This window comes from Hylobates moloch, unplaced genomic scaffold (assembly GCF_009828535.3).
Source record: "Hylobates moloch isolate HMO894 unplaced genomic scaffold, HMol_V3 SCAFFOLD_14, whole genome shotgun sequence".
NCBI classification, from domain to species: Eukaryota; Metazoa; Chordata; class Mammalia; order Primates; family Hylobatidae; genus Hylobates; species Hylobates moloch.
Window position 1 is genome coordinate 24,404,271 of NW_026652289.1, and position 20,688 is coordinate 24,424,958.

General features: G+C 38.8%; 1 protein-coding gene across 2 annotated transcripts in view; it reads right to left on the bottom strand.

Moving 5' to 3' along the window:
• The window catches only part of NCAM2 (neural cell adhesion molecule 2), a 574,592-nt gene extending 567,925 nt beyond the window's left edge, over window positions 1-6,667 (bottom strand). The window contains exon 1 of one of the 2 annotated variants that reach the window (XM_032175135.2): window positions 6,382-6,666. In XM_032175135.2, the coding sequence (XP_032031026.1) occupies window positions 6,382-6,436 (55 nt within the window). In that variant the 5' untranslated portion in view covers window positions 6,437-6,666. Of the gene's footprint in view, window positions 1-6,381 lie in introns of both variants that reach the window. The other variant, XM_032175136.2, reaches the window with a different exon arrangement.
• Between the last annotated feature and the right edge of the window lie 14,021 nt (window positions 6,668-20,688).

Genomic DNA, 20,688 nt, shown 5'->3' on the forward strand with positions numbered 1-20,688 from the left:
TCTTCTCCTTGTATTAATAATTTTCTCCATTTACTCTCACTATATTGAAGCCGTTTCTGTTTCACTGAGTGGCAAGGTGATGTCCTGGTAAGAGTCTAGGCTTTGGACATGTCCCAGATGCAAACCCTCATTTCCAAGCAGTACAATCTTAGACAGTTATTTAAACTCCCTATGTCTCATGGCCCTCATGGATAAAGGAACGATAATGATAATAATAACAAGCTAACAGAGGATTATGACAAGAGAGCCTGTCAGTTAGTAAACACCATCAATTTTAGCTCACTCTAGGCACCAAACTGCCAAGGACTCAGACCACTTAGTGTTTAATTAATTATATGATATATTTTGTCATTTTATAATATTTTGTTGAACAAATTATGTATCTCTATCATGCTTATTTGGCTTTTTAAATGTATATTATTTGTTTTTGTAATTATCAACATTGAATTTTCCACACACATGCACATTTTTAAACAGATGAATCAACAATACATCAAAAATAGGTATGCAACTAGAAGTTGGAAAATCTACTCCTAGTTCCAGATAACTACAAAAATAAGTGATATAGACAAATCAGATAATTCTTCTGTTCCTCAATTTCTTCATCCATAAAACAAAGCTAATAGTCTCTTGACTCATTGATAATCATAAGTTATAAGGTGACTGAAAGCACTTTGTACAAGTGGTCGGTACTGTTAGAAGGTGCTGATAATATTCTCATTTTAAGGCCTCAAAAAGTGCTTGTTATTTGATTATCTGACAAAATGGCACAGAATTTAAATATATTTTTTATTTTTTGAGCTGAAGATATATTATTATTTTTGAGCTGAAGATAGATTCATTTAAATAAAATCTATGAACAAGTTTGGTGTTAGGAGAACTGAAGAGTTTGGAGACTGGAGCTCTAGTAACTAACCTTGTTACTTTTCTGTTTGATCTTTAGTAAGTCATTTATCTTCATTATGTGCCCATCCTAAGCCTCTCGGTGTTTAACACCAGCCTGATGTTGGTCCACAGAAAGGATTCATGATACAAAAAAAAGCGCATCATTCCTCAAAACCTTTTACTGCCATCTGCTGGCAAACTGTAAAAATCAGTATGTGTTGCATCACTAGGACAATAAGTGACGCCCCCTGGAGTTGTTCTTCACACAATCTATGCAACCATTCCTAGTAATGCTGTCTTATGAGGTGTCTGGGACAGAGCAGGTATTCTGTAAATGTTAGATAAATGAATAAATGATGAATGAGTCACCCTTATCAATAACAAGTAATCTCTGTCCCCTTGATATTTTTTTCTAATCACAGAGCAGCTTATGATGATTTTTTAAAACTAAATAAATGTTGATAAACCACAAATTTAACTGTATACACATTATTTAAAAATATAAACAAAGCCTAGCACAGTAGGGTTGACATTTGGTAAGGTGCCTGCCTATACATATTTATTGTTACAATTGCTCCTCATGGCCGAGCATCAAGGTCAACTGGCCAGATTTTATAATATCAGATTTTCAAATAAGCAAATAGTGGTTCTAAGAGCATAAGTTGCTTCTGCAAGGTTAAGAGACTCTTAGTAGCCTAGGTCTTCTGATTCCAAATCCAATGAATTTTCTTCATCCCTGTGAGTTCTCATAAATCAAATGGAGCCAAGAAAGATTTGATCAATGGACCTGAAATTCTTCCAACTATAATATTTTGATTGCCATGCTTATAAATATTCTCAAAATTCCCCATTATCTTTCTTAATGATTTAAATTCAAACATCTTGATTTAAATTCAAGATGTTTCATTACTTCATAGCTTTCTAAAATGTCTCGTAATGTTTGATGGATTGTTAGTAGCACAAGTGAACATAAAAAACTAGGAAATATGTTAATATCTATTTGGGATTAGTACTCTTATTATAACTGTAAATTGTTAAAAGTTATTAAAATATTTAAAAGAGCACCAGAGAGAAGCACTTTTATTTGTTGAACAATTAGAGATAGCTTGGCTCTATAAAGTGGAGGAATATTACATTTAATAAAAGCATAAAAGCACTGGTCGCATCTTAAAGTGTTCTCATATCATGTAATTTGGAAAATTAAAACAAATTTATAATCTTTTAAATAGGCCTATCCTCGGTTTAATTGGGATTGTATAAAGGGAACAATAAATTTAAAATTTAGGACAATAAAATTTGAAAAACAATGATAGTCCCTTGAGAAGTATATTCGAATTATTAAATTAATTTTGCACACATCAACACTCAGGGGATTAATTTCATTTTGGGGGGAAATAAGGCAATTTAGAATCACTCTATCAGTTATTGAGCACTTTTCTTCATGCTCTCAAAAATTCATTGCTGTGAGAGATGGCCCTGAAAAGAGATGTTACAATGATTTCCCAAATGTTAAAAGACAGAATGCAGAAGGACCAGTTCCAGAGTCCTCAGATTGTCGATCCTGTTACTATTTGCACTGCTTCCACACAAGGACAGGCAAAAACAAATTACACTGTTCAGCTTGGTTACTAGCCTCAATCTCTGTAGCTCATTTCTCAGTTTCATTACAAACTAGCCCTATTTTTGAAAGAAGGCCATTTTATTTACAAAATCATATGAAGTCTAACTTTTGGTACTGAATGAGGTTCTTTTGTTCCATTAATTGCTTCTCTAGTAGGACAGTACCTCGGGGAGAAAATTAGCTCCCTGTGTCATTGGAAAGACTCATCTGACACTCTCGGGACCCACCAACTTCCCTTCTTGCTCTATGGGCTCCGATTCTGCATTAAAAGTGAGAAAATGCTCTGCCTAACTCCTTTGATATGAAGCAGGGAGGGAAATCCTCTGGGTTACTCTTTGACAATAAAGATATTAATTTACATTAGCCTATCTTCCCCACGTGCAAAAGAAGACCCAGTCGATTTAATAGAAACTTTACACAAAGAGGCTGATATCAAAGAATTAGAGCAGAGCAGATAGAAAAAGCATACGAGAGAGGCTGGAGCCTTGTAACAGCCTAGACAGAAGATGAGTTTGTGGCGATCTCTCCTGTAATCTTCAAACTAGTAGACACTCACACACCTGTGCTCTATTTTTAGAAGGTACATTGCTCTAATGTACAATGACTTACTAGCACTTCACCAAAGAGAATAACTGTAAGCAGATGTCTGCTTTAACTGATCAACTGGGCAATTCACCCCTCCTTTCCTCACGATTTTGGCTTAGGTAAGTGTTCTAAGTGGTATGTTTGAACTGGATTGCAAGAGAGATGAATAGCATTATTCTTACCTTAGGTTTTAGTATAACAGTGCTTCTATTTTATATATGTGAACATCCAGGAAAAATGCTTATTAATCATACTTGTTTAATTTTTAAAGGAAGAAGGAAGTGATTTTAAAAATGTAAAAACTCTCACGAAAGCAATCCATACATACAACAGTTTGGGAATTTGAATATACAAAGATCCAAACAGCAAATGCAGTTAATCAGAAACTGAAGTTATCACTTGAGAGTTATGATTACAAAGCCTGTGACCAAGTTTTGAACACAAAGGAAAAATAATTGCAAAAGTTACAGAATTACAGAATTTTCTTTCATTGACAATTAAATTCAGACTTCACAATAACATTCTAACCTTCCTTCATTATACATTAATCTTGCAGTGGAAATTAGAGGCTTTTAAAGGAGTATTTCTGCTACAATAAAAAAAAAAGCGTCTTACTACTGTACAACAATAAGGTTGTATTGAGAGTTACAAGAAAACTATTAGGCCTCGTTAGCTAATTATAGTATTGGCATTCACTTAAGTTAGTCGGGTTCTCACTTAATGTCATTTTCTCCTATTCAACTGCTTCACTTCAAAACGTTTTGACTCCTAAAAAGGGAATACATCATTGTTGCCTTTCCCCAATATGACTGCACACCACTTTCCAAAGCAATAGCTTCAATCATGCTTCATAAAATCCCCTGCAAGTATATTGTTGGACACATAAATCAGCAAGCTGGGATTTTAGTATTTCTAAGGCAAGACCAGAGATCACTGACTGGTGGCTTTTCCATGGCCCTCTTTACAAGAGAATAAACAAAATTATGAGTTACACTAGGTCTATTTTTTTTAAACAGCTCCCAGTGGTGTGTCTGATACTTGCTGCTGCATCCTTAATTAGAGAACAAAACACTAGCATAGAGGAATTGGACCCCAGGATGAGGATATCTATACCCAAGCCTCTCTGACTTCATCAGGACACATGGCATAGAAGTACTATATGTTCCTTTTCACAAAAGCTAGGTCTCTCTGATATATATCCGTGCCTCTATGAGTGCCACACATTGTGAAATTGTACTAGATAGAGAGATCTTTACAATGATGGTCTCCTTCTACCCTGTTTCATTACAGTGAATATGGGCTCCCCTTCAGAGATGCTTGTCTCAGAGTACCTCTTCATAACCACCTTGTATCCTGACTTATAAATTAGCTGAATCACAATTTCACGTCTATGTTACATGTACACATCCAAATTTTATGTCTCTGTGTACTGTTTAAACCTACATATCTAAACATTTCTAATTTCCTACGTCTCCAAATTCCAACACACTTAGCCTCTGCAATGATAAATTCAGATTCCACAACTGAGACATTTTTCTTCTCCAAACCACTCACAATGTAATCCTAAGTCTGCATAAGCTTGCTTCCTATTATGCCCCCATTCTGCCCCACACCATCTACACTTATTTAATTGCAGTTGTATTTTAACTGCAATTTTCAGGGATTGTTTCCTAGTGATCAAAAATACCTGTCTATGCCACAAATGAACAGTTAAACACAATCAGCAGCTATCTGAAAATTAAAGCAGCATATCTGTAGGACATATGTGTATGTTGATCTTTGGTTAAGAACCACTGAATTAACGAACTGGGCTAGTATTAGCTTCAGATGGACATATCTGCAATTTTGCTAAGAATGAAATATTTCATACTCTATGTTAGGAAGGGAAAATGAGCAGAATCTTATCAAGACACTTTACAAACTATAGGAATATCCAACATTTGCATACTGATTTATGAACATTAAATCTGCATCCAGTCGTGTTTCATCCGCCACTAACACTATAGCTGTGGGGAGGAGAAGGGCAGAAAAAGGAAGGCTTCACATCCAAAATGTCAAGCCCTGCTGAAGAATGATAGAAGGACTCTGTGAAGAGCAGAAACAACCATCTTCTGTGCTTAAAATGGAGTTCTACCACCCCCTGCTGGACCAAACGAGCAATACCGAAGAGGCTAAAAATGCTTAGCACTGAATATCGTGGGGATATCTTAACTTGTCTTGTAATTTATTATATTCTTTTAAAAAAACAATTTCACGCTACACTAACAACATAACATTCTTTGCAATCATTACATATCTCAAAATTAGTGCTATTTTATTTTTCCTTTAAAGACTTTCACCAATGCATGTTTTAGCATTTTGTGTCCCTAATTAAACGTCCAAACTTGTCTGGACAGTTGAAAATGCTTCCATTTATTGTAAGTATATTTCATGTGAACGTTTACTATCTAAACAGCCAGATAAATTCATATCTATCTATCTAGAGACAAACAGTGATAGCTTCCACAAATTCCCTCTCAGGTTATTCTACCAGGCTATTCATTTTTTTTTTTAAGAGAGAAAAGCTCCCACCAGTTCTCCCACAACCCCAAAAATCCCCTACAGGTGTAATTACAATGTAATGTTATAAAATGATTCCACCTTTCTGTATTAATAAGGGGTTGGGGTCAAAATGAATGACTGCAACACATCCCTAGTTTTATCCATTTGCTTTCTCACACACGATATCCATGGCCCCTCTCTTAGTTTCCAACAGAAATAAGCCATCATCATTCACTTCATAGTCAGGAATTAGGGTTTCGGGAAAGAGGTGAAAAAAAAGAGTCCAAGAATCGAACGTCTTGCACACAACAGATATTTTGCAAATGAGTTCAACACTGATAGTTTTTGCTGCTTCTGTAAAACACCACCGTGCCCTTTCCTTCCGCAACCTCAGATATTTCACTGTTAACGCACACCAACACACTCATCCAATTTCTGATAATAAAAATAAAAGAAAGCCATAATCCCAGAGGAGAAAAAAAAGAAGAAGCAGCGGTTTCCCTGGATATCCTGCTCACTGATTTCCCCTCTCCAATTCTGTATTCTCCCTTCTCTTATTTAAGGGTCTCCACACAACAGATACAATTTTAGGGACAGCTAGGAGAAAGAACGAAAATAATAACAACAACAACAACAATAACTGTAACTTTAGTTCTTTCATTTAATTCTTCCTGCGCCTCCCTCTTTGCCTCTCTTGGCCGGGTGGAAGGGGGAGGGAAAGTAAATGCAATAAAGCACCACACTCCTACCTTGCCCGCTACTGACAAGCAACCCGAGCAGGTAGAAGGAGAGGAGGAGGCTCATGTTCAGGACGTGACACCGGTGGACAGTTTCAAAGTTATTAAGTCCAGCCCTGGAGAGAGAACCTTTCGCTGTCCCGGCCGCCTCTGCTAGAGCCGCCGCCGCCGCTCCCGCGGTGCCCCAGCCGCCCGCAGCCCGCGCGCTCCTCCTCGCAAAGTGACTGCAAGCTCCGCTCTTGCCGCACTATATCCAGGCAGCAGCGGCGGCAGCGGCGGCAGAAGCAGCAGCAGCGGCCGCCGCGGCGGCAGCAGAGCCGGGCGGGGAGGGCGGCGAAGGCGGGGGCGCGGCGAGGGGAGGTGCGGACGAGGCGTATCCCTCCGCGCCGCACGGCGGCCGCTCTCCCGCGAGGCGCGCGGCCCCGGGATTCGTCCGCAGTCGAGCTCTAAGACACGGGTTCGGTCCCCGGTGCCTCCACCTAGAGGGGCGGCAGCGATTGCGAAGGCGCCACTCGCCCGCCGGCCATCCGCACGTTCATGGACGCCCTGAGCTGAGAAGGGCGTGGGGATGGGGGCAGCCTGGAGCTCCTTCACAGCCGCCGGCAGCCTCAGGGCAGCTGAGCTAATGCTGAGCTGAGCTGATGCTGATGCAGATGCTGATGCTGATGCTGATACTGATACTGATACTGCAGGCTGCCGCCCCGAGCGCGCCCCGGCTCAACGTGAATGGGGGATCTGGAGGCGGGCGGTGTGCCCCGCAGCTCTTATTCCTTTTGGACATGGGAGGAGGGAGATTCTTGTCTCTCCGTGGACCTCCCTCTCCCTCTCTTGCTCAAACCTGGAGCAGGCTGGCCCCTTGCGCGGCTGTCCCCTTCCCACGCTCCCCACCCCGCCGCGACAGAGGGGAAGCAATTGTACCTTAAAGTCTACACTGTCTGTCTCCTCGGGGGCTAAAGGGTGGGCGGAAAAATAATGTAGAGTCTTTACATCTCGACCCATTGCTGTTGGGAGAAGCACCTTAAGGGAGAGACACTGGAGAGGGGTCGAGCCGCGGGAGGGGCTGCATTCAACTCAGCCTTAGCCTCATCTGTGTCCTTGGAGGCTTGAAGTCTCTCCTGGCCTCACTCCGCGGGCTCTGCCCTCGGTCCCAGTGCGCTGCACTGGCCAGATCCCCACCAGGAGTGCACCGAGGGAGGACTGCAAATGTGCAAAGATGAGTTGGGGCGAGGGGGGGTAACCTTCCCCAGATCAGTGCCCTACCCCCAACACCCACGTACCCGCGTGTGCGTGCGAGTGTAAATTGAAGTGAGGGAGCCGTGGCAAACGCCCGGAACTAACTCTCTACTCCTTAAGATTGGGGCTTATCGTTATTTCTCCTAGAAGGGTAGGAAAACGTTTGTGAGATTAATGTCACCTTTCCTGCAAGAGCGGTAAGAGGCAGAATCACCGGCTCGGGTGCGGAGCCCATGTCAATCTGGCCTGGGGTTACCGCGACCTGCAAAAGCTGACAATGGGTCCTTTCATCTGCACTTTCCCTCTGGCTCCTTAGAAAACTCAACTGCCTCGCCCCGGACTCCACAATGACCCTAGCTCCTTCCTTATCAGTGAGGACATAGAAATAGCGGGGGTTGGGGGCGGGGGGAGATAGAAATGTGGTAGAGCTCAGAATCCAGCCCCAGCCTGGGGATTTCATGCTGAAAAGGACGTTGCATTGCCTTCAGGGAGGGCAGGGGGCAAGAGTAGACACAGGCTAACATGCATAGGGGAGATACCGTCTGCGATTTGTCCTCCCCAGGCAGAGCGCTTTATACAGATGATTCGCCCACTTGGCATCCTGGGCTGGGGTTATCAGGAAGAGAGGAGGGGAAAGGCGGCCCTCAACTCACACACCATCGCTGAACTCCCTTAAGCAATGGCCCTCTCAGCACCTCACAGCTAGAGAACCTCTTCTTTCCTCTTGATCTCATAGCAGACAATATATTTAGAAAGTTATTTTGCCAAGGTACCCTTCTCACACCCTTTACTGGCTCTGGAATGTACTAACCACACTTAAGTAAGCTCATGGTCAGCTCTTTGAAGGAAAGGGTGGAAGTAGCACATTTATAGATGTGAAAGACCAGTGACTCATTTATTTACTCCAATTCTTCATTTCTCTTGGGCATTGATAAATGCTACGCAGTAGGCCTTCTGCATCCACAGTTCTACATTCTCAGATTCTACCAACTATGGGTGAAAAATAACTTTAAAAAAAAGGAAACAGTGATACAATCAAAATAACATAAATAAAAAAATACGGCCAAGTGACTATTTACAAAGCATTTACATTATATAATGTATTACACCTAATCCAGAGATGATGTAATACGCAGGAGAAGGTTATATGCAAATTTATGCTATTTTATATAAGGGACTTGAGCACCCAAGGATCTGTGAGAGTATTGAAACTAGTCCCCCTGTGGATACCAAAGAATGACTTCAACACACACACACACAATCACAGAAGACAGTTAAAAGGATACTCTCTGTGTCAAATAGCATCTTCACACAACCTGCAATTTTTCAACCTGACACTGGGAGTGGCTAAGTGCCTATCACACACACATACTCGCACACCTGTTAATCAGGTGGAAATATTGACAACTGAATTCTCCTCTGTGTTATTAGAAGTCAAATTACTTTCAGGCTGGGTGTGGCTCATGCCTGTAATCCCAGCACTTTGGGAGGCTGAGGCGGGTGGATTACAAGGTCAGGAGTTCAAGACCAGCCTGGCCAATGTGGTGAACCCCGTCTCTACTAATAATACAAAAATTAGCCGGGGGTGGTGGCACACACCTGTAGTCCCAGCTGCTCAGTAGACTGAGGCAGAAGAATCGCTTGAACCCAGGAGGTGGAGGCTGCAGTGAGCTGAAATTGTGCCACTGCACTTCAGCTTGAGTGACAGAGCAAGACTGTGTCTCAAAAAAAAAAAAAGTCAAATTACTTTTTTCTTAGGCAATGGATTAAACCATGCCAGAGGAAAATTTGACTGGTATCCTATAAGGTAATTTAGACATTAAATCTTCTTAGAGTGAGGTTAGGGAGATGGTAGCAATACTCTATCAGACATAAACAAAATTTCTGATTAGAAGTTTGTATCGTAAGACTGTACTGTGTCCAAACTTCTGTGTGTGTTTGTGTGTGTGTGTGTGTGTGTGTGTGTGTGAGAGAGAGAGACAGAGAGAGAGAGAGAGAGAGAGACAGAGGGAGGAAAAGAGAGAGAGAGAGCATCTCTGTGTATGGAAAAGATAAATGGACAAACCCTTGGTACTCAGGAATATACAAAGAAAGGTGATACAGCTATGGATCCTGCCCCTCAATTCGTTAATAGCCACTTGTTGAAGATATCAGGCATAAGCATACAATTCAATCATATACATCAGGTTTTTAAAAAATGCCATAAGAAGAGTGAAAATGCCCTGCTATTGTGACATAAGAGGAGGGGATCATTTCTCAATAGAGGATTAAGAAAGGATTCACGAAGCTTTGAAGAAAGCGGAGAAATTAGATAGGTAGGGACGTGGGCAGGGCAGAGAAAAACTTAAGCAAAGCCTGGGGGCGTGAAACCACACAGCATGTGTGGAAAGCAGAGAGAAGTCTAATTTGAAAAAAGTACAGAGTGAAAAATACAAGGTGGGAGAGAGTTATGCTAATAAACCTGATATTCACAGCCTCTCACAATGTAAGTCCTGGCATGCATAGTCAGAAAAAGTTAGGATGACTCTCTGCATCCCGGGGGCTACAGGTCTGATGGTGAATCATAGGCCCACATGAGGATTACAGCTTGAATGCGTCTATCAAAAAGCATGTGTTGGGAAATGAAATCCCAGTTCAACAACGTTGGGAGTGTGGCCTCATGGGAGGTATTTAGGTCTAGAGGGCTACATCCTCATGAATGGATTCATGCCCATTATAAAAGGGCCTATGGTTGTGGGTTCCAGCTCTCACTCTCTTGAACATACTCTGTCATTTAGGTGATTCATTCCACTATGTAATAATGCAGCTAAGAAGGCCATCACCAGATGTAATCCCTCGACCCTGGGCTTTCCAGGCTCCAGAACTATGAGCCGAATACACTTCTATTATTTAAAATTACCCAGTCTGTAGTGTTCTGTTACAGCAGCACAAAATGAACTAAGACAATTCTGAGGCTTTCAAGGGTTTTCTCCATCTTTAGCCTAAATTTATGTTGCCATAAGGACTCAATAGCAGAATGTCATATACTCAAAATAACTTGCCTCAACTGCTTCTTAGCCAAAAGTAGAAGTGCCTCTCCAGGGCTCTATCAGACGCACATTTATTTCTCATTGCAGTGACAAAGTAATATGCAGCCTGACATTTGCCTTAGTCAGTTCTTCTTCTTAATAGATTGACCATGTGAGGACACCACATAGAAAAATTGCCTCTTCTCACTATGCCCCTCAACTGTTTGAAAGGAGTGCTTTCTATTATGTAGACATTGAATACTTTAATTGAATGTACCAAATCTATGAACATGAGTAACCCATGTGCAGTGTAGGATATAAAAGGTACAGAAACGCATCCTCCCTCCTCTGTGTAGCTCATAATTTACATGTAAGACAATTTATCCACTTCTTCATCTATCCGAGGAAATGTGTCAGAGGCATAGTTGGGATGATAGTTATTTCATTTATAAAAATAAGAGCCAGTTGAACAAAACTCAGGAATCTATGAAAAGCTGAGTAGTAGGAAATACCAACAGGACTGGATGCATGGTTAACTGAAAGCAGATAAATTTGATCTGAAAGAATCAATAAAATGAACATAAAGGAGTAGCAGAGAGACAGAAAACAGTAAGGTGCATTGTATGCGGAAATTATCTTCTCAGAGAGATTCTGTTTCTTACTTTTGCAATCTGCTCCTGCAAAAAGCATGCAGGTATATCATGTACACATAGAGCCTAGGCATGAATGATGTGCTGTGGATATTAAACATTATTTTTATTTGTGTACTTCTGATGTTATGTTTGTTTAATCTCTCCGTTGACAGAATTCATGTGTGTTAAGATCATACTATTAAGAAATAGGACATTCCGTGTGATCATTTATATTTTTAAGATGTCACAAGCCATTATAACTATTCATTTACTTGTCTGGAAAATTGCCTGTTTTGACTTTTCTTATTGCCACAAAGGAAGAAAAATATCCAGCGTATATATAGACAGATAGCCTAAAACCTCTGTAAATAGATGATCCTGCTACTGCCTTCCCCTCTCCATTAATGCCACTTTTTTCTAACGAACGTGTCTTTGAAAATAATTTTAAACTTCTTGACACAACATTTTAGACCCTTTACCAGGCATGTAACAGCAGCTACTTTAACAATAGGTTTTAGATTTTAACACCTTTCTTTTAAAATATTTTACTTTCTTAGCTGTTCTATTTGAAATTAAGAAATGGAGGAGACAGATTTATGGTACTGAGGCACCCTCATTGTCACAGATTCTTACTTTTTAATTTCTTCCAAGATACATGGGGTCATTTTCTTTCATAGCTACTTCATGCTCCCTCTGGGCAAATAACTGCTCACTTCGCTCAGAAATTATGCAATAACTGCCTATAATTTGCCACTTCCCAGAATAATATTTTCTTAACTCTAAGGGGATATTATAATTTTCTTCACCAAGACATCCCTGGGAAATACAATGATGGACAGAGCAGAAAACTTAACAAGCCTAGAACATGTTGACAAAACAAGGATTGATACAATTTCAAGAATATATTCAGGACAAAGTAAGATAGGAAAAAGGAATCAAGCAACGGATAGCAACGAACCTATCTGATATAGCAAGGATCATGATGCGATATTTAGGTTGCCCAATTATTGATCACAGCACTCAGGAATCATATTTTTGTCCACAGGTAACATTGACCAAGGTGACGTCTGCACAAATCCTTCCATGTGGAGGGGAGTTATCACATACCAGGTAACAAAAAATCCTTCATCCCTGGCAACTGATCCAATACAAGTATAGATTTGATAGGACATAATATTAATCAATTGCATTTTGGCAGGTCAATAAAATTAGGCATTTCATTCAAAAATCTCTTATTGCACAGATCGTTTCATTCTTTCCTTAATAGAGATGTGCTTGCATTAATTTTCAACTTACGTAAGAAGTTCTATTAGTAATAGGCAAGCTAGTGGTAGCAATAGGATTCTTTCCTATGTAACCACAAACCATTAATATTCTACCTAATGATCCACCAAGGCACATTATTTGGATTCACTCTTTTAATTTTAATGTTATGGGAAAAACTCTTATACTCTACATCTACATGAAATAATCTTAACTGATTTTTAAGAAAACAACACATTTCCCCACCAACATTCTTTATGATTGGTCCTCATATTTAAATAATTATGTACCCAACACCTGTTACTGGATTTCACAACCTTTCTAAAATTAAGAAACTCAACACCTATGAAAGAAGTTGACTTTAAAAGAAATAGCTGAGTTATATAAAAAAAAAATAGAAAAATAAAACTAAATAGCTGTGCTTGTTTATTTATAAATTAATGTTTACTCTTCTCAAATTCTGGCATGCTAGTTATAAAAAAAAATAAGGAATGCCCACGCCCTATCAACCAGACAGAGGCTATCTCTTGAACATTTTGGCATATTTTCTTCTAGTCTTTCATATAAACATGTATTTTCTTAACATAATGAGAAAATATTATTTGGCATCTTTATATTTTGTTTTGTAAAGGGAATCAATTTTACATTTTTATTAATTTTTTTTTGCGGTGGAGTTTTGCTCTTGTTGTCCAGGCTGGAGTGCAATGGTGCACGATCTCAGCTCATTGCAACTTCCGCCTCCTGAGTTCAAGCGATTCTCCTGCCTTAGCTTCCTGAGTAACTAGGATTACAGGCATGAGCCACCACGCCCAACTAATTTTGTATTTTTTAGTAAAGATGGGGTTTCTCCGTGTTAGTCAGGCTGGTCTCGAACTCCTGACCTCAGGTGACCTGCCCGCCTCGGCCTCCCAAAGTGCTGGGATTACAGGCGTGAACCACCACTCCTTGCCTATTAATTTTCACAAACAAATTTAATGAATTAATTTGTTGACATGGACTGAACCTAATGCTCTTAACAATTTTCTTAGACTAAGACATTAAGAGTTTATCTGTAATTTTAATTATTATGATGAATAACACCACAGTGTGACTATCTCTATCCATAGAGCTTTGAGGTTATTCTAGATTACATTCTTAGACTACTACCAAGTAAATAGTTTTGAAAAACATATGACCATATGTAGCTACTGAACTCCTATCGCCTAAATTGTTTTCCAAACTACATAATTTACCCTGTCATCTGGAAGATGTGAAAGCACTTCATTTCTATCAGCATTGACAGTTTACTATATTTTATTTTATATTTTGTTGGTTAATCTAGAGTTTCCATTCTGTAATATCTACCTTTAATCATCTTCAATTGCCAGGCTGTAGATAAATTTTCATATTCATATTTATCAAATTTAAGGTCCACTGAAAGACATCTCCATCTTAATATGTTATATTTTAAGAATCTTATTCTTCTGCTCTAAGATCCAGGAATTCCCACTGTACTTTTTAGGAGAAAATGCTGCACAACTCAATAGTTTGGGGTAACCAAAAGTTCTCAATTATTCTAGCTCACCAGCATCAACTTTCTGTACTACATCAACACAGATAAAGTCTAAGTATCCCCATCCATTTGCTAGTAGGGATCTCTGAGGATGCCTGAAGAATGTTGGCATGCTTCACACACAAGATCAGGAAGGTGTTTCTCATTCCGGCCCCATCTTTGCTCTAATCTCCGGCAGTTATTTTTGGCCATCTTATAATAGGCTTCCCCAGGCTGTACCTTCCATCTGTATCACCTCACTTGAAGCCTGAACATATCTGCCTGCCTTAACTCCTCCGGGCTCAAGCAAAGACATATTATTATTATTATTATTATTATTATTATTATTATTATTATTATTTGAGACAGAGTTTCACTCTGTTGCCCAGGCTGGAGTGCAGTGGCATGATCTTGGCTCACTGCAGCCTGCGCCTCCCTGGTTCAAGCAATTCTCCCGCCTCAGCCTTCCGAGTAGCTGGGACTGCAGGCGCCTGCCACCACACCTGGCTAATTTTTTTGTATTTTTAGCAGAGACAGGGTTTCACCGTGTTAGCCAGGATGGTCTCGATCTGCTGACCTCGTGATCTGCCCACCTTGGCCTCCCAAAGTGCTAGGATTAGAGGCTGCAAAGACATTTATTACAGCTTATGGAACGATTGAGAATAATAGAGACACAATAACTTATTAGAGGGAAACCCAGTATTGAGTAATAAATACCTACCCACCAGTTGTCTTGGAGACTATTGGCTACTTCTTTGATTCCCTATACAGAGTCCCTTCATGGATTCCTTTCTTGGTTCCGTGAATGTTTTAGGCAATTACCTCCAAAGAAGAGTTTCTCTAACCCAGAGCTTCAAGATTGGGTTTCACGCCCCTTGAAACATGTGACAATATTTAGAGACTTTTTGTATTGCCATGACTGGGAGGAAGGTGCTCCTCACATCCAGCAGGAAGAGGCCAGGGATGTTGCTATGTTGCTAAACATCTCATGCACACAGGCGCCCTCCACAACAGTTAATTATCCAGTTCAAAATGGCAGACTCAAGAACTCTAAACTGTCTTTTCTTAGGCTGAGTACAAGAACAATTCCCTGAATCTCTAGAAAATGAACAACTTGTTCGCTTCTCCAAAACCAAAGCCTGTCTCACCCCATATTCTTCTCAGAAATATATATATACTTGAATATATATTTCTTATATATAAGAAATTATATATGTACATATATTATGAATATATATTTCTTATATAAGAATATATATTTCTTATATAAGATATTTCTTATGTAAGAAATATATATTCATAATATATGTACATATATTTTATATGTACACATATTTTATATATAAGAAATATATATAAGAAATATATATTCATAATATATGTACATATATTTTAAATATATGTATATATTTCTGATGGATTCTTGCTCTGTCATCCAGTCTGGAGTGCAGTGGCACGATCTTGGCTCACTGCAACCTCCGCCTCCTGGGTTCAAGCAATTCTCCTCAGCCTTCCAAGTATTTGGGACTACAGGTGCATGCCACCACACCCACCTAATTTTTGAATTTTTAGTAGGGACAGGTTTCACCATATTGGCCAGGCTGGAGTCTCAAACTCTGGACCTCAAGTGATCCACCTCCCTCGGCTTCCCAAAGTGCTAGGACTACAGGCATAAGACACTGTGCCCAGCCTTCTCAGAAACATTTTGAATAATATAATCTCTTTTAAGAGCAAAAGTTGATCCTATACAGGTTATGATGTGACCTCTCATGACCTAAATAAAGACAACAATAATGTGGAAATTTAATTTTTGATAGTTTGTTTTCTCAAATTATATCATCTGGGGGCACCCAAAGGGAAAAATGCCTGGGTTAGAGGACCTCTATTTGTGGGCCTATACCTATATTATTTATATAAAATGTCTTAGGTATAAATCTAAACAATTTATGAGAAGACTAGTCTGCTCAGTTCTACTTACTTAATAGTGCCTCTCAATCTTATAAACAAATACTTGTCAATAGCATGGTTTTGAAACAGTGATAGGAAAGGAAAGTCCTGAGAATGAACTATAGTTTTAAACTACTAAAATCTTACCTTATTTCTAAAAATAAAGACAAACGTATTTTCCAGAAAGGCTCATCTTGCTAATTGTATGCTCACTCGCTGTGTCTTCACTCGGTGGAAGGGGCAGGACTACTGTCTGGGGCCTCTTTATAAGAGCAATAATGCCATTCATTAGGGATCCGCCCTCATGACATCATCATGTCCTAAAGGCCCCACCTCCGAATATTATCACTTTCGTCATACAATTTTAACATACAACTTTTGGTGAGACACAAATATTCAAATCATAGCACTGGGTAAACCAGAAAGAAAGCATCCATGGGAACCTACAATCTCTCTATGGAATTTCTCCAGACTCACTTAAAACGTCATTTCTTTCTTTCGTTCGTTCGTTCCTTCCTTCCTTCCTCCCTCCCTCCCTCTCTTTCTTTTTTTTTTTTTTTTTTGAGATGAAGTTTCACTCTTGTGGCCCAGACTAGAGTGTAGTGGCATGATCTCAGCTCACTGCAACCTCCACCTCCCAGATTCAAGCAATTCTCCTGTCTCAGCCTCCCGAGTAGCCGGAGATTACAGGCACCCGCCACCACACTTGGCTAATTTTTGTATTTTTTAGTAGAAACGGGGTTTCACCATGTTGGCCAGGTTGGTCCTGAACTCCTGACCTCAGGTGACCCTCCTGACTCAGCATCCCAAAGTTCTGGGATTACAGGCATGAGCCAAATCTCATTGTCTTTCTTGGTTTCTCTACTCCATTAATGGCTTTGTATCTTGGTTACTCACCTCCTTGAAGGATGTCATATTTACAGGTCAGTTTTATACTCTCTCTCCCATCTTTGCTTTTGGCCTTATCCCTTTCTTATCACTTCAAGTCATGTATTCTGGTATTTGACAAGGACTCATACCTGCCACCATGCTAACAACCCCCTCTCTGGACCTCATGCTAGTTTAGGGCTGATTCCCTTCATTGTTCTCATAGCTATTTCTATTGTACCACTAATGAATTGCCTTCAACCAGCACCCTAGAAGTGTGAACATAGCAATGCTCCTAACTTATGTTACAGAACTTGTAATGAAGGGCTAGGGACAGTCTGAAATTAATCATAGAGTTATATGATTTATCACAGAGTTATTTGTGTTATTTGATTTATCATACAGTTATTGATTTATCAGAGCTAAAGCAACATTGTTTTAAAACACTTGAGGGTCTGTTGTTTAACTTACCTTGAAGTAGAGCAGTTGTATTTGAAAATCTTATGGTACTGAGAAAATGGTGTTAATACTGGTTGCAGAGCAGAGATGGAAAATATTTTAGGGAGAAACTAGGAATATGGCAACTTCAGTGAAGCCTGCTACTCAAATACTCTTTTTACTGCTGCCTTTATTAAAAGAATAATTATACCTAATGCACCTTGAAATTAGCAAATGGCAATATTAAAGAGTGGTCATAAAATGTAACTTCAAAATTCATTGTTCATACAAGAAAGAAAAATCAATGCTCAGAAAATTTGACCTTTAAGTACATCTTCTTCAAATTATAGGTGATGTCTTTAACAAAAAGTACCACAGTAACTCCTAAATATGGTAAAATCAGGTTTATTCAGTATTACAAAGGCCAAAATATTGTCCAATCCAATGTTTCCATCTTTACTCCATTTACTTGAATACATTATTTAGATTTGTAAGACTTTTTTTACTTTAAAATTAAAAGTCATAATATTTTTATAATTACCTTATGCACACGTTTTCTTTCACTAAGAATCAAATAAAAGTAGTAAACTTAAAATTTTGTTCTCTGTACCATCATCATTGGTACCCTATTGTCAATTAGTCATAGGTACAGTATGAGAGATTTTAGACATATAAGTTTGACTCTAAATTTACAAAGGAAAAAAATTAACACAGAGAAAGATTAAATGACCTGCTCAATTTCATAGAGCTTCAATAGAAAAACTATAACTTGTATTCAGGGTAATGATTTTTCTGCTACAGAATGCTTAAAAATGAAAAAATGTTAGATTAATTTCCCAATCACTGCATAACATAATTCTATAATTTATGTCCTAAATGAAGTGTGAGAATATTGCCTGTTAAGACATTTTTTAGAAGTTAAATTCTATGCTAATAATTTAAAAGAACAGTTTTATTTATTGGTAACCCTGATGCCATTATTATATATTAATAGATTCTTATCTTCTTAATTCAGCTTTCATCTCTAATTACTAGAGTGACTATAGCTACAAATGCCAAAATCTTATTTAAAAGTGTAAAACTGAGCCAAATCGTCACAGGCTTTGACAATTTGTTGGCTAAAAATCCCTAAGAACTAGTTTAATTTTTTCTAAAGGTGCCTGGTCAACAAGTAGATGCTCAATAAATAATAGATAATTGGGTGTAACCAACTTTTTTTTTTTTTTTTTTTTTGAGACGGAGTCTCGCTCTGTTGCCCAGGCTGGAGTGCAGTGGCACCATCTTGGCTCACTGCAAGCTTTGCCTCCCGGGTTCACGCCATTCTCCTGCCTCAGCCTCCTGAGCAGCTGGGACTACAGGCGCTGAGCAGCTGGGACTACAGGCGCCCACCACCACGCCCAGCTAATTTTTTGTATTTTTAGTAGAGACGGGGTTTCACCGTGTTAGCCAGGATGGTCTCTATCTCCTGACCTCGTGATCCGCCCGCCTCGGCCTCCCAAAGTGCTGGGATTACAGGCATGAGCCACCGCGCCCGGCCTGTAACCAACTCTAAGAACAATGCAAAAAGGGAAAAGAGAAGAGATATGTTTTCTGCTATTAGGTAATTCAGAAAGCAATGTACTATCAGTTCTATTAAATAGACCCTAGTTTTGGTTTTGTTTGTAACATACAAAATCACTTTATTCATTGTGGGTGCTTAATAGATACCTACTGAAAGTAAAATTTAAATTTGAATTGCCTGTAATTAAAGTGACTAAACTCTTATTATGATGGCTATAATACAAAGGAAAAAAAAGGACATAGGTAAAAGATAATTACAGAAGGAATGCCTCTATTAAATATATTAATGTTTTATAGTATAACATAGTCTATTTGCCATATCTAAATAGAAAGAACTTACTGACATCCACATTCGGTAAATTTTGTAAATTTGAATAGGTTACATGCGTTGGGTACTAATTTAAGCCTTTTAAACACATCATCCAATGTATTTTTCCCAACATTATGAGTAACATTGTTACTCCCATTTAGTAAAGGAGATTTGATAAGATCCCAGAGCCACTGTGTGTCAGACCCAGACATCCCTGAGTGCAAAGGCCTTTTTGTCAATCAGTTTAAAACATCTCTTTTAACTATAATGCAATCATAAGCTACTTCCTAAATGTTCTTAGGAAAACAAAGATGTTTTTAAAAAGGAAAATGTAGAAAAAACTTAAAATTTTTCCCACAGATTACAATTTTGATGTATGATATGGTTTGGCTGTGCCTCTACCAAAAATCTCATCTTGAATTGCAATAATCCATATATGTCAAGGGTGGGACCAGGTGGACATACTTGAATCACGGGGGCAGTTTCCCATATACTGTTCTAGAGATAGTGAGTGAGTTCTCACGAGATCTGATGGTTTTATAAGGGGCTTCCTCCCTCGCACTGCTCTCATTCTCTCTCCTGTCACCACGTGAAGAAAGACATGTTTGCTTCCCTTTCCACCATAATTGTAACTTTCCTGAGACCTCGCCAGCCATGCAAAACTGTGAGTCAATTAATCCTCTTTTCCTTACAAATTTCCCAGTCTCGGGTATGTCTTTGTTAGCAGCGTGAGAACAGATTAATACAATGTACTTAGAGGCCAAAATGAGAAAAACCATCAACAAAAATTCTAAGATGATAGCCTAAAATTTTAAAAGTTCACAATATTAGTTTGCTTATCTCTGACAGTCATAAAGTTTAGAGACATTGATTATGATTTACACACACACACACACACACACAAAGGGAGAGCATGCTTGTAAGTTCCCTGAGCAAAGGTAAATACCCCCCTTACATATTTTGTTATATTTTCCTTGCAACATTTATAGCTTTGTGCACAAAATGGAATATGTGTACATATTATGTTATGTTAACTGGCATAAGTAATAATTTTAGAAAAAAATTATTTTTGGATGTAAACAATTAAGAAGAATGTCAGCAACTTACAAATAAATAATAATAACCAGTATACTGTTAAATAAGTATTAATGATAGTGTATCTTTATTATGCATTGTGGATATATTTAGCATATGTTTAATTTCTCCTAAGTCATGACATTTATAATTTCTAAAAGTGTACGGCATAATACATTGAACACATTTAAAAAATTGGCTCTCTCTTTACTAAAAATGGTACTCTTATGAATAACCTAAAGGAGAATAAATAGTTGGAGGAAATCTTTAACATATTCTGGTGGAAACAGTATGAAAGAAGCACTTAACTGAATTTTTTGTTTTTGATCGGGGTATTTGTAGGAAATTCTCTTCTTGCTACATTTTGAGTCATTTTCTGAAGTGCTCATGAGCCAAATTGCTGATCTTCACCCAATGAGTAATTACCCAAACAGAACCCTTCCCTGTGAATACTGC